Source organism: Cyprinodon tularosa, unplaced genomic scaffold (assembly GCF_016077235.1).
Source record: "Cyprinodon tularosa strain WSP-4 unplaced genomic scaffold, ASM1607723v1 ctg395, whole genome shotgun sequence".
In the NCBI taxonomy this organism is placed as follows: Eukaryota; Metazoa; Chordata; class Actinopteri; order Cyprinodontiformes; family Cyprinodontidae; genus Cyprinodon; species Cyprinodon tularosa.
Window position 1 is genome coordinate 44,167 of NW_024039113.1, and position 12,063 is coordinate 56,229.

The 12,063-nt window shown below is 39.1% G+C and overlaps 2 protein-coding genes across 5 annotated transcripts in view; one reads left to right on the forward strand and one right to left on the reverse strand.

Moving 5' to 3' along the window:
• The window catches only part of mrvi1 (murine retrovirus integration site 1 homolog), a 31,419-nt gene extending 26,892 nt beyond the window's left edge, over window positions 1-4,527 (forward strand). For 3 of the 4 annotated variants that reach the window (XM_038297718.1, XM_038297719.1, XM_038297721.1), the window contains 7 exons: window positions 463-616; window positions 795-844; window positions 941-1,075; window positions 1,287-1,348; window positions 1,864-1,986; window positions 3,384-3,512; window positions 3,738-4,527. In XM_038297718.1, the coding sequence (XP_038153646.1) occupies window positions 463-616; window positions 795-844; window positions 941-1,075; window positions 1,287-1,348; window positions 1,864-1,986; window positions 3,384-3,512; window positions 3,738-3,900 (816 nt within the window). In that variant the 3' untranslated portion in view covers window positions 3,901-4,527. The remainder of the gene's footprint in view (window positions 1-462; window positions 617-794; window positions 845-940; window positions 1,076-1,286; window positions 1,349-1,863; window positions 1,987-3,383; window positions 3,513-3,737) is intronic. The other variant, XM_038297720.1, reaches the window with a different exon arrangement.
• A 3,268-nt stretch (window positions 4,528-7,795) lies between these two features.
• LOC119791567 (myb/SANT-like DNA-binding domain-containing protein 2) lies at window positions 7,796-10,352 on the reverse strand. The gene is made up of 4 exons (XM_038297740.1): window positions 9,903-10,352; window positions 9,744-9,800; window positions 8,111-8,271; window positions 7,796-8,022 (listed from the first exon to the last, which is right to left on the reverse strand). Exons 1-4 carry the CDS (start codon window positions 10,264-10,266, stop codon window positions 7,876-7,878), a joined length of 729 nt encoding a protein of 242 aa, XP_038153668.1. The 5' UTR covers window positions 10,267-10,352; the 3' UTR covers window positions 7,796-7,875.
• Between the last annotated feature and the right edge of the window lie 1,711 nt (window positions 10,353-12,063).

Consider the following 12,063-nt stretch of genomic DNA (forward strand, 5'->3'; position numbering starts at 1 on the left):
AGGTAGGAAAGGTCTAACCTAGGCAGATCCACATTTAATCATTAATTCACACTGACACACACTGCCTCGCATTCTCAACGATAGCAGCACATCTTCCTGGATAAATTCTGTTAATTCCAGCTTGCTGTGGTCCTTCCATGGGTTTTCATTTGCAACAATTGGTCAGAAATTCATGCATTGTTTTAAAACATGGCACAGGAGTTCTCCTGCAACTCCGTGAAATATATCTTTACATCTAAAAACAACAATGTGAAATAAAACCCTATTGAAAAATGCTAAAAAGCCGGATTTGATGTCATCAGATGAAAAAAACTACAATTGAGTTCAGTATATTGTTGGGAAAATTCTGAGTAGTAGCTTTAAAGCTTAATAAATCAAAAGTTGTTTGATTTACCATTGAGAGTGAAAGCTTACTTCCTGTCTTTGTGGCCTCATGCACAGTTTTTTTTTATTGTCAAACAGGAGAAACGTATGAACAAAGCCACTGAGGTGATGATGCAATATGTGGAAAATCTGAAGAGGACATATGAGAAGGACCATGCAGAGCTGATGGAGTTTAAGAAACTGGCTAACCAGAACTCTAACCGGTGTTATGGCGCCACTGTGGACACAGGAGGTAAGGAGCAATGCATGCAGGTGAAAGGTAAATCAATGAAAAGACATGTAGTCTGATTTCTACGTTTTCTGCTCTCCCATTTTTATCTTTAGGCATTTTTTTTTATTAGAACTATCCAACAGAGAGCCAATGTTGCTTTCTATTTAATCAGCATTTATTTGTATGTGTTTTTGTTAAGATGATGGCATTCCACGATCATCAAGATCAATGTCCCTCACCCTTGGAAAGGTAATCAGTAATGATTATCTGTTAAACAATTCAGCCTTCATTAAAAAAGAAAAACATCAGAAGCTTTAATTATTTTTTCCATTGTTTCATTTACAGGCTTTACCCAGACGCAGGGTGAGCGTAGCAGTGGTACCCAAATTTAACCTTCTCAACATCCCAGGTCAGACCCCAGCCGCTGCCGGGCCGGGCTCCAGTGCGGGACCTACAGCAGGGGCTGCCCTTCCTGTCTTAGTAAGTTGTTTTTTTTTTCTGTCATGGTGGGAAATTATGTATGAATGATCTTATGCAGTGACACCCACATAGCCAGATCATCAGTAATGACTCAGCCCTTTTAAAACATTAAAAAACTTGACAAACATCTTTTTATTTCTATTTCAGATGAAGAATTGTGTAAAAATATAGATCAGACTCATAGTTTTGATTATATGACTTCTCTTTTTAGTGTGAAGCAAATGATGTCAAAAGCAGCTCTCCTACAGAAGCAGTTCAACCGGCAGGCGAGTGGTATGTTTCTTTGAAAACACAACATGCATGTCTAGTCTTTCATGGGTCTTCCTGCATTGTTGGACACAGAAGAGATTCCCAGCTTCTTATTATTTCTCTTCAAAGCTTTTTGAGCTACGTTAGGAACTTTGCTTTATTTGAGAGTCCTGCAGGATGGGCTTTACTATCCAGAGAAAAAACAGTGAGCTAAAACTACCTCTAAAGGCATTAAAAAAATGTAGATTTAATCTAAACATTTAGGAAAGAGGCTGATAGAGTACAGACACGAGTCATAATGTGGTCATAAAGTGAGATTCAGTCAAGCCAGATGTTTTCTCTCAGGCTAATAACAATCGTGCCAGCTCCACTTGTTCTGTTTGTGTTCACCATGTCATTGCTGTTAATGCACTTGCAGCCGCGAGTCCATTCATAACACATGCCTACATTGTTTTCATTGAATGTTTTATAATGTCTGCCATGATACTCGTTCTGTCCAAGGCTGACTGCTCTGTTCTTTCCTATCCGAAACAATGCAGTGGAAAGAGTGGGACGGTGCCGGAAAGCGAGCCACCCAAACCTCCAGTAAACTTGGAGGAGATCAGAGCTGAGATCAGAGCCGAGATCAAGGCAAAGATCGAGGAGGAAGCATACGATAAAGGGTGAGGCTTTCTCTTTTGTTATGACATTTTTATTGACCGTAAGCCGTTGGTTTTGTAACAACCCAGAAGCTTATTTTGCTCTCCTCAAAAAGTGGAATATTGAAACAGTCAACCCTAAACCAGATGTATATTTTATGGTTTTCTGATTCTTACTTACCATCCAACTCTGAAGAAGTCCATTAAATTTTGTGGCAAAGAAATTTTCTATTTTAAGATCTCTTTGTATCAAGACATTCTGCTACAGACATAGGAATTAGAAAAGGTCCTTTTAGAGATATAGAGAAAAACTTTCGCTCAGACAGCAGTTGCCATTTTGTACACCATAGTGAGTTATGCCACAGTCAGAATAATATTTATTGAAGTGGAGTGTTCTGGGTTTAGCATTTGTTAAAGACAAAAATGTTGATTAATGTTAGATTATTAATCAACATTTCAAAGTTCTTTAAGGAAAACATTACTTTAGGAGAAACATAATAAATCTCAAAGTCCACACACTCCTTTTAAATGAAATGTTTATTATTATTTAAAGGTAATGTGGAGGATCACAAATATTAATATTATAAAAAAAGACCCGGCCTCTCCACAAAATGCACATGCACAACCCTGTACCCGCTCCCAAAAGAGAAAGCGTGCAAGAGCGTGCACAAGCCCATTTTTCCTCATGCACGCTCTGTTTAAAAGTTGCTGTTCTCAAAGCTCATACGAGCTTATTGTGTCCGAATTTCCGCCCTAACCCCTAAATCCCTCAATCACTATACAGAGGGGGGGCTATATATTGGACTCTATAACAAACTCAGTTAACTTCTCCTCCACCGCATGGTGCCTGCGCCATCTTTGTTATTAGTTGCAGCTGTCAGGTAGCGACAGCCTATGGAAACAGCAGGCTGCTGTGACAGCAAATCCCATAAGAGCAGTGTTTTTCCATGATCTGGGATGCTGATGGACCCCTAAATACATATAGAGGTATATCTAGATGGCGTGGCGCCTCTAATAAGCCGAGGCCCTGGACGTATGGAGGACTGTGGTTTGTTCTCAGCATAGTGTAGAGAATAATGTGACAGCTGCTGGTGTTTATTTTATACCAGGATCTCACTATAATCAGTATCTATCTCCCTCACTCTTCAATAAGCCCTTTATACAGAAAACCCATTTTCTTACACACCAAATGATTCCCTACATGCACGAAGAATCAGCTATTTTTCAAAAAAACTAAGGAAGAGTAAAGCAAATAATTTATTTGTGTAAGTCTCATGAACCCTCCTGCTTTAAATAAAAGGTAAAGGTGACTGTGTGCAATTTATGCATGAAAAAAATAAATAAACCCAAATCATTAAATTAGTCAGTAAAAGCTGTGTGCAGATCAAGTGCAGGTGAAATACGCTCCTTATCATCTGCAGCTACCAAGAGGGGCTAAAGCAGAGCAAGATGCTCCTGGAAGAGAAACAGGCAGAGGAACTGGATGCAGAGAAGCTGCTGGAAGTTAGGCACAAGGATGAGGAAAGTGGAAAGAGGTATAAGAGCGGCAGGTAAACGTATTCTATTCACCTTTAAGAGAAATCAAGAGTATAAATATTTTATGCTTTTTAACAGTATATAACTCAACACAGCTAATAAAGCTCTAAAGTGAATTACTTAGAAATCAAACCACATCTCTCCATCTAGATCTTCCTCATGAAAACATGATATAAGAGCCTTATTGCCAATTGTTAAAGGAATGTTATTTAAAATATCCGTCTATGTTTCCTACACAGGAGGATGGAGGAAGTACTGGTTCTTCTCAGTCGGTTTTGCCCCTCAATCTCCGTCAGCCGCCGCCTGCTTTGGGTCATCCTGATGCTGTTTGTTTTGATGTGCGTGCTTATCAGTATATTCACATTCTTCAGTGACTACTACAACCGCCGTGAGGACACATAGGAGACATTTTAGGAGGCTCAGCAAAGTCTGGAATAAGTATAAGGAGGAAGAGCTGAGAAAAAAACTATTTCTGCCATACTAGCAGTTTATTACAGATAGGCTTGAATGGAAAGACTGACGGGAGATGAAGGCTTAACGCTGGATTTATTTTTTCAGCATTAGTTGTATTTTTGTTCGGAACAGAGAATTTTCTATCTGTTTATTGGAGGAAAAAATAACGAGTTAGGTTTAGGGACCAAAGATACGGAGTGATGAAATCTGTTTAATTCATCGATGGAACCTAAGAATAGATTTTGATTTTAGTGTTTTTGAAAATGGCACCTTCTCTAAAATGCCACAGTAAAAAAAAAAAAAAAAAAAGGTTTATCAGCTAGTTTAACACTTTTTTTTTCATCTATATTTAAACATGTGCATTTGTTGGTTAGGTTCTGTAAAGGGCATTTAAGGTTTAGGCATATGCGGATACCAAGAAGTTGTTTAAGTGCAATATTTTGAGGTTGTATAATTTATAATTTAGAGCACTGACAGATAGCTGTTGTTTATAGAGCACTTTTTAGATAACTTTTCTGAGTCCCTGGGTTGAAAATTATTTTGCTACTTTACCTTTAAATAAAGGGTATCTGAGAATAAATCTGTCATTTATTCGTCTTTTAATAATCCATCGAGGCATTCATTATTACCAAACCTATTAAATCCTTACAGGGGCTGCTGTCTCCAGCCGTCATTACGGACACACTCTGGAGATTTATTAATAATAATAATAATAGTGTATGCTTACCAAATGAGTGATATTGTTAGGGTCTCTGGGGTTTTGCTTTTTTTTTTGGTGTGAGTTTCCTGTTACAGAGAGGATCTTTGCTGGTGGCTGGGCTGACCTGTGTTGCTGCACACCTGAGAACATTTCTCAGTCAAGATGACTAGTATACATTAGGAGGGCAAGGATCATCTCTCTTCTTCAGGATGATCACCCCTGATGGTATTTCAACCAAAGACCAAAAATAGGAATATGTTTTCTTGTGAATATCTTTTCATTTGGACAGTCAGCCAGTTAACCTCAGTTCATGTAAGAGCTTCATGCAAAACGTCTTACCTGTGTGCAGCAGTTCTCACCTGCCTGTCCATTCTCCAACACTCTCGCAAGTACCAATGATCTCAGATTTCACTCACATTCTCCTGGACCTCTGGGTTCAGCCTCAAAGCCGGCTGAATCAAACCCCTATAGATCTACGCTACCTCCCGTCTATCTCCAATATGCAAATCCATCAGTTGTCATCAACCAACCTCTTCCTGATCAGTCTGCTTTCTCCCCTCAGATCAACCATAAAGTTCAACTGACTTCCTGCAGTTCTCTGTTTCCAGATTCCTGTTGCTTCTTGTAAATAAAATGTTAAAACTAGTGATGGTGAGATGAAAGCTGTTTCTCAATTCACAACAATGCGAGTACGGACTCGTGTCCTCACCAAGTATGCTCTTGAGAAGAACACAGAAAAGTGTGGACTTTGGGAGAACGGGAGCACGCAGCATAAATCTAGGTCAATTGGAACAGATGCGTACTGGTGACGTCGCCACACGCTCAGCTCGTCTGGAGCTGCATTTCACCTCCTGTTATTAATAGTCTCTAGATAATAAGAAATTCTTACCTTTTTCATTAATTGGAGGAATAATAGTTAAAACAGATAAACACAACTCAAATGAACATTTTGCCAAATGAAACCAAAAACTCGCCATTAGAGCCAGCGGTGTTTCACACATGGCTATGCCGAGAGAAGGCTGCTGCAGACGGGCTAGGATTAGACCTGGCCGTCGTTACCCTCGGAGGTCTGCTGGTTTCCGCGCTCCTCTCAACTTCAGAATTTATTTTTTGTTAATTACGAGTGCACGAGCACATGAGAACGCACAAATACACATATACCCCATTTCCACTATCCTTGAAAAACCGATCCATGCTGAGACCGGTCCGAGCTCGGATCAGTTAACCAGGCCGAGCTTGGTTCTGACGACCGTTAACACATCACGCTATCTCGGTTCCTCGACTCCTCGCCTCCTAGTGACGATCTGCGGTATTACTGCCAGTATTGAAGAAAGAAATCAAGCAGTTGGTGGCGGTAATGCACCAAAAGTTGTTTGCCAACCGCCATAAAACACAAGAAGACGACGAAGAAGGAGGCAATCAAGCAAATCAAAATGGCGGCGCCCGTCACATTCAGAAAGTTATGCTTGATTATTATTGATGTACTTCGGTGTTTGCGGAGAGCCAGGCGAAGACAGCAACCTTTCGTGGATTTACTTGAGAAAGTCAGCTTTTGGGACGTGGATCAGACAAATTAACGTGGACTCCAGGTTTACAGACACCGGAAACAGCAACAGACCCTGAGGTTCATCACACTGCTGAGCCAAGTCATCACTGGAAACCGTGTGGCACGGTAGGGAAGCTAGTATTTTTTATAAATATCTGAAATGTCATGATTGCAGAGGCTTGTTACCTGTTGTTTCCATTAGCTGTCCGCGTTTTATATGTATTATTTCGCTTTTTTTTAAAGTCTCCCTTATTTTTGTTGTGCTTACAGAAGGGTTGGGATGAAAGAGCGGAGCGAACACTGGTGGCTTTATATAGTAAGAGAGACATTTAACCCTCAACAATGGATCGAAAACTTCATATAATAAAAACACATAAAATAGCTGATTTTCTCTACCATTTTTTAAAAAAGCGTTAATAATACTTCAACTGATAGGCCCATTTTTTCCCTGAAAAGCAATGAAATGTATGAAACCATTACTTGTTTTGATTTCGGAATTAATAAGATGAAAAACAGAATGAGCTACAGAGCCTTCAAATGGCTTTGTTAGTCGCTCAGTCCTCATGTCTCCAAGGCAGAAACAAATATGCGACAGCCTATTCCTGTGCAGCAGAAAGTTGGTGCTGTCTTTTGGTTTCTTGGAACCACATCAGATTATTGGACCATTGCTCACCTTTTTGGAATATCCAGAGCCTCACTGTGCATCTTTGTCAAGGATGTTTGTGAGGCAATATGATTTCATCTGACACCACAGTTCCTAAAGCTACCCACTTATATAGAGATATTATGGAGTCATTTAAAGAAAAATGGGGATACCCTACTTGCATACGTGCTAATGATGGCTCACACATACCCACTGTCGCCCCCAAGGAAAGCAGAGTTGATTATTTTAATAGAAAGGGTTAGTATAGTATCAATATGCAAGCACCTGTAGAAGACAGGTATGTTTAGAGATCTCTGTATTGGATAGCCAGGAAGCACTCATGATGCTCGTGTTTCAGTCAACTCCCGTTTATACCAGTTTTGGGAAAATGGTGTGTTCCCCCATCTTCAAACAGAAATTGATGGTGTGATGGTACCTCCTGTTATACTTTGCGATCCAGCATACCCTCTCTTACCCTGGCTGATGAAGCCTTATCCAGAAAATGCAGGGACAACTGAAGCCCCCCAAAAATACAACCTCATCCATAGCCGTAACAGGATGGTGGTAGAGAACGCCTTTGGGCGGCTAAAAGGGAGATGGAGAAGGCTTTTGAAGCGAGTTGACAACAAGACATCAAATTGTCAGAATGTCATCGCTGCCTGCTGTACTCTACAACAATATCTGTGAGACGCAAGGAGAGGATTTCCTTGAACAGTGGGCCAATGAGGCAAATCAGCCACCTAGGAACAGTTTGGTCGATGGAGATAATAATCCTGATATTAACAATGCCCACAATATAAGAAATGCTCTCTGCCGTTACTTTGCAGATCAAAATTAGCCTACATTGACTTAAATGTTTTATGTATTGTAAATAGTTTCTTACAGTTGAGTTTAAGATATATTTTTGCAATTACTAGTGAGGTGTATAGTTTGAAAGAGTCAGTAACGAAAACAATTTTTGTATAAACATGTTATGTATTGTACATTTATAAAACAATAAAAAAGTTACATATTTTACAATTATTGATATGGTCCCTAATTTGAAAAGTTTGGCACAGAAGTCGAAGGGGATGCAGGGTACAGAGGCTGTAATTGTGCTGGTTGCCGTGTCATCAGTTGGACAATCATCTGCATCATTCGCATCTCATGTTCCTGTTGTTGTTTTCTCAGTCTCTCTTCAGCCTGTTAAAATAAAAATAAAAAACACCCATTTATGTCCATGTCAAGTATACATTACAATTTTTGATTAATTAAAGAAATATATTTTTACCTGAAGTCTGTTTCTTTCCATTTCTTGTATCATGTGGAGCTGATGTCGTTGGGCTGACTCCTGCTGTTCTTTAAATGCCACCATCCAAAGGTCATGAGAATGTTTTTGTGCTTTTAGGAATGCCATTATTGTAGAGTCGAGAAATTGTTCATCATCCATCTCTGCAATAAAAAAAGCAAAGACAATTAAAAAAAAAAATATTTAATCTGAAATAAATGCACACTTAATTAATTTACAAGTACAGCTACTTCTTTTAATGCCGTATTATAAGAGTAAACATGATAAACGTTTAAATTTGATAGATATAAAGATTACATTTAGCACATTTTATAATGGCAGCAGATTTGGCATTTTAATACTGATACTGTAAACAAAAGTTCTTGAATCATAAATGTGGAAATGGTGTAGAGCAGGGGTGCCCAACCAGTCAGTCGTGGGAATTTCAGTTGATCGCGAGAAGTTTTACAATGTAGACCTATGTATGGCTATGAAAAAAAAAAGTTTTAAAAAACACTAATCAAATCATTGATCACGAGAGGCCAATGTGTATTTTCATAACAAAGGAATCTAAAGAGATAATGAGATAATGACATCTATGGTTGGGCACACAGCTGGATTCATTGCTCTGTTCAAGCTGTCTGAAACTTTCCCAGATTTTTTGAGCTTCCATTGCATCATTCATCAACAACAGCTGTGCAGCAATATTTTAAATATGAAGCATGTCATGGACGTTGTGATGAAGATCGCTTGCTCTGTTCGGGGCCAGCAGTTTACACAGGTGTTTATTCTGTGCCCAGCTCGAGGAGGCAGGTGCAGACCACACTGATCTGCTGCTGCACACCGACGTCAGGTGGCTGAGTCGTGACAGATTCTTCGAAAGATTTTTTTTTGCCCGAAATTAAAGAGTTTCTGAAACAGTCAACAACCCATTCTGCTATATGTTACATCTTCACATCCACATAGTTTGTACTTCGTATTTTCCTATTTTTAGCCGATTTCCTGTTGACTCTGCCAATGCCCAGTGAAGTTTATCATATAGTGGACTGAAATAGTGGACTTCCCTTCTTCTCCCTGCTTTGAAGTGATCTTAGACAGATTTTAGTGTAAAACAAAAAGAAATTTAGTTTGGAACAGCTCTCTGGACAATTTCATCTTTTTTTTAAAGTGCAGCCTTGAAAAGTAAAAAAAATGAAAATTATATATATATATATATATATATATATATATATATATATATATATATAACTGTAAATTTACAGTTCTAACGTTTTTTGGTTTTTTTCCATCTCTTCTGGACTGTGTGTGTATCAATTGGTTTATTTAGATTTTTCTTACTGCACAGCCTTTGTCTGGAGATCTTGACTGCTCTTTTCTGTAGTTTTGGTGAGTGAGAGAGCAATATGGTGTGAAGTTCCTATGAGATTGTTAAGTTCTGTTTTTGCAACCTATCTTTTGAGACAATTGATAATTTCCTCGTTTGTTGGACTTACTGTTTATTCTCCACCTCTGCAAATAAAAAACAAATACTGCCCATCCCTTGTGTGTGGCTTGGTAGATCTCGGCATGCCATCAACTTCAAAAGTAGATCTTGGTTTAAAAAAGATAGGGCACCTCTGGTGTAGAGCCTACTTACCATCATGCGCGCTGTACTCATGCTGCTCCTGGTGGTCCGATGTTGCATCATCGTCCTCTAAAATTGAAAATGAAAAAAAAAAATGAATGAAAAGGAAAGCTACAGACATTTCTTAGTAGATCATCAAAATAAAAAAATGAATGATTTTCGGGAACATACTTGTTGCTGCAGAGTTTAGAGAAGAGGTACTGGAGAAAAGCACTGGAGATCTCGACGATGCACGGAGGCCCAACACTTTATCCATGGCACCGTAGAATTTCCACGTTTTTCTCCCTCCCCCCGATGTGTTATTGTGGTCAAGAGCCTTCTTGTACTGTGTTCTAAGTTTTTTAATTTTTTCTCGGCACTGTTTCGGGTCTCGGTCGTATCCCCTCACCTTCATTTCGTCCGAAATTATTTTAAACACTTTGTGATTGTGTTTCGCGCCCTTCAACATCTCCTGAATAACGTCCTCCGCCCAAATTGCAATAACGGCCTCAGTCTCGGCGTCATCCCAGGTCGCACCACGATCTTTTGAAGCCATTATTTAAAATGTTGCGTGGATAAGATTTCGATTGTTGTTTATGGTTGCCCTTCTTCTTCTTTTTTGTGTTGGTGGCAAGCAACTTCCGGAGGGGCATTAGCGCCAACTACTGGAACGGAGTGTGAATCGGGGTGTGCGGCCAGACGGAGATGACGCGTTCTGCTCATGCGCTCTTGCTATCAGAGAACCGAGCCAGGAAAAACCGAGCCGAGTCCACCTCTGGAACTGGTCTGCAGTTAGCTCGGTTCATTTCAGTTTGCTTTCCATTTACACACCATAAGTTATCTCAGTTACTGAGCTCGGACCGGTCTCGGCACAGTTTTTCAAGGGTAACATTGAGAAGAGTCTGAAGCCTCATGAGACATTTGAACCATTTGGCCAAAGTGCTTCAACGATCCCCACAGTTCATGAAGCTTCATGTGAACATGTCACCACCTACTGGTGGGGTGCATGCAGAACTACAGTTAGTAATATAATCTGTGATTTTTTTTTTTGCAATTGTTTTTGATGTTCCCCCCCATTTAAGATCCTTTGAAATTATTAATGATTGGTCTGTATAATAAAATCTTTTGTACTTTTTTTGTGTAAAATGTCCTCAAAGGGAAAAATTATTTAAGGTACACTGTTTTTCTGCCATTTTAGTGAAATAAACTCAACCAGACAGTGAAAGTGCTTGTGCAAATTGAGCAATGATGAGCAAAATGAAAGGTATTAGTCATTTTATTCAAACATAATAGTTTTTTCACAGTTTTTCGTTTCAATCGGGTCGGAAGTTATGTATTCAACCAATCTTTTGGTTAAACCAACCAATCTAATTTGGCAGTGTTTTTACCCAATCTATATTTCTACTAGGGCAAACCAATACAAATTAGTCACATTAGCCAAAATACTTGTTGTGTTTTATCGCAACGTTTGAAAGTTAATGGTGGATCTTGAACCAGTAAGCTCAGGAGTAGAATTTCATCTCTTACAGCTGACACCACTAGCAAGATAATAACCTTTAAGAAAGTAATATTACTTAATGCCAATTACATCTGTGACCAGTGGCTTGCTTGGATTTTGATCATTACATTGTTTAATCCAACCAACTAGTTTTAACCAACTAGACTGGTTGTTTTTCCAACCAATCTATTCTTAGAATATATCCAAACTCTATCCATCTCTCTAACAAACTACCACATCTTGGCTAAACACAGAGGCTGTTTAAATGGCTGCCGAAGTTCCGGGCGAGCTGAACCACTTCCACGTGGTAGCGAGGCTTCGGAAATCATCTATTTTGGCTCCTCCAACAAATGAAGCAAGCCTTCATACGCGCCCGCCCCGAAGCCTAGGCTCATCTTATACCATCAGTAGTTAAAACTCACTGGTTCTCTGTGTGTATTCTGCATGTGAGTCAAAAAGCTACAAACCAAAATGGCAGATGTCAGAAGCAGCAGGTTGTTTGCATATAAAAGCCGGCAACTGTTAAACCATTTTTTAATTGTACAGAATTAATTATAAAGCTTTAAAGCGACTTAGTCATGTAATATAATTATTAAATTAGACACACTATGCTGTATGGCATCTGCCAGCCACCAATATTACAAAAATTTGAAACTTAAACAGCAAATATCGTACACATTACACTTTATGTAAACCTTTCTGTCACTATAACTTAGAGCCAAAAATGATCATTAGTGTTAGTATTTGTAAGGCTAATGTAGTCATGCATTAGCAAAATCTAAAGTCTTCTGCACCTGGGTGGAGGATTTGGTCATTTCAAAGTTTATTTCTGTCTTATTTATAATAATGTGCAAT

Bases quoted from the DNA above. Each gene is read 5' to 3' on its own strand.
- LOC119791567 (XM_038297740.1), bottom strand. From the start codon at position 10,266: ATGGCTTCAAAAGATCGTGGTGCGACCTGGGATGACGCCGAGACTGAG. The intron at 8,272-9,743 runs GTAAGTAGGCTC...TTTTTATTGCAG, and splicing joins TGAGTACAGCGCGCATGATG to AGATGGATGATGAACAATTT. The intron at 8,023-8,110 runs GTAAAAATATAT...TTATTTTAACAG, and splicing joins TGGAAAGAAACAGACTTCAG to GCTGAAGAGAGACTGAGAAA.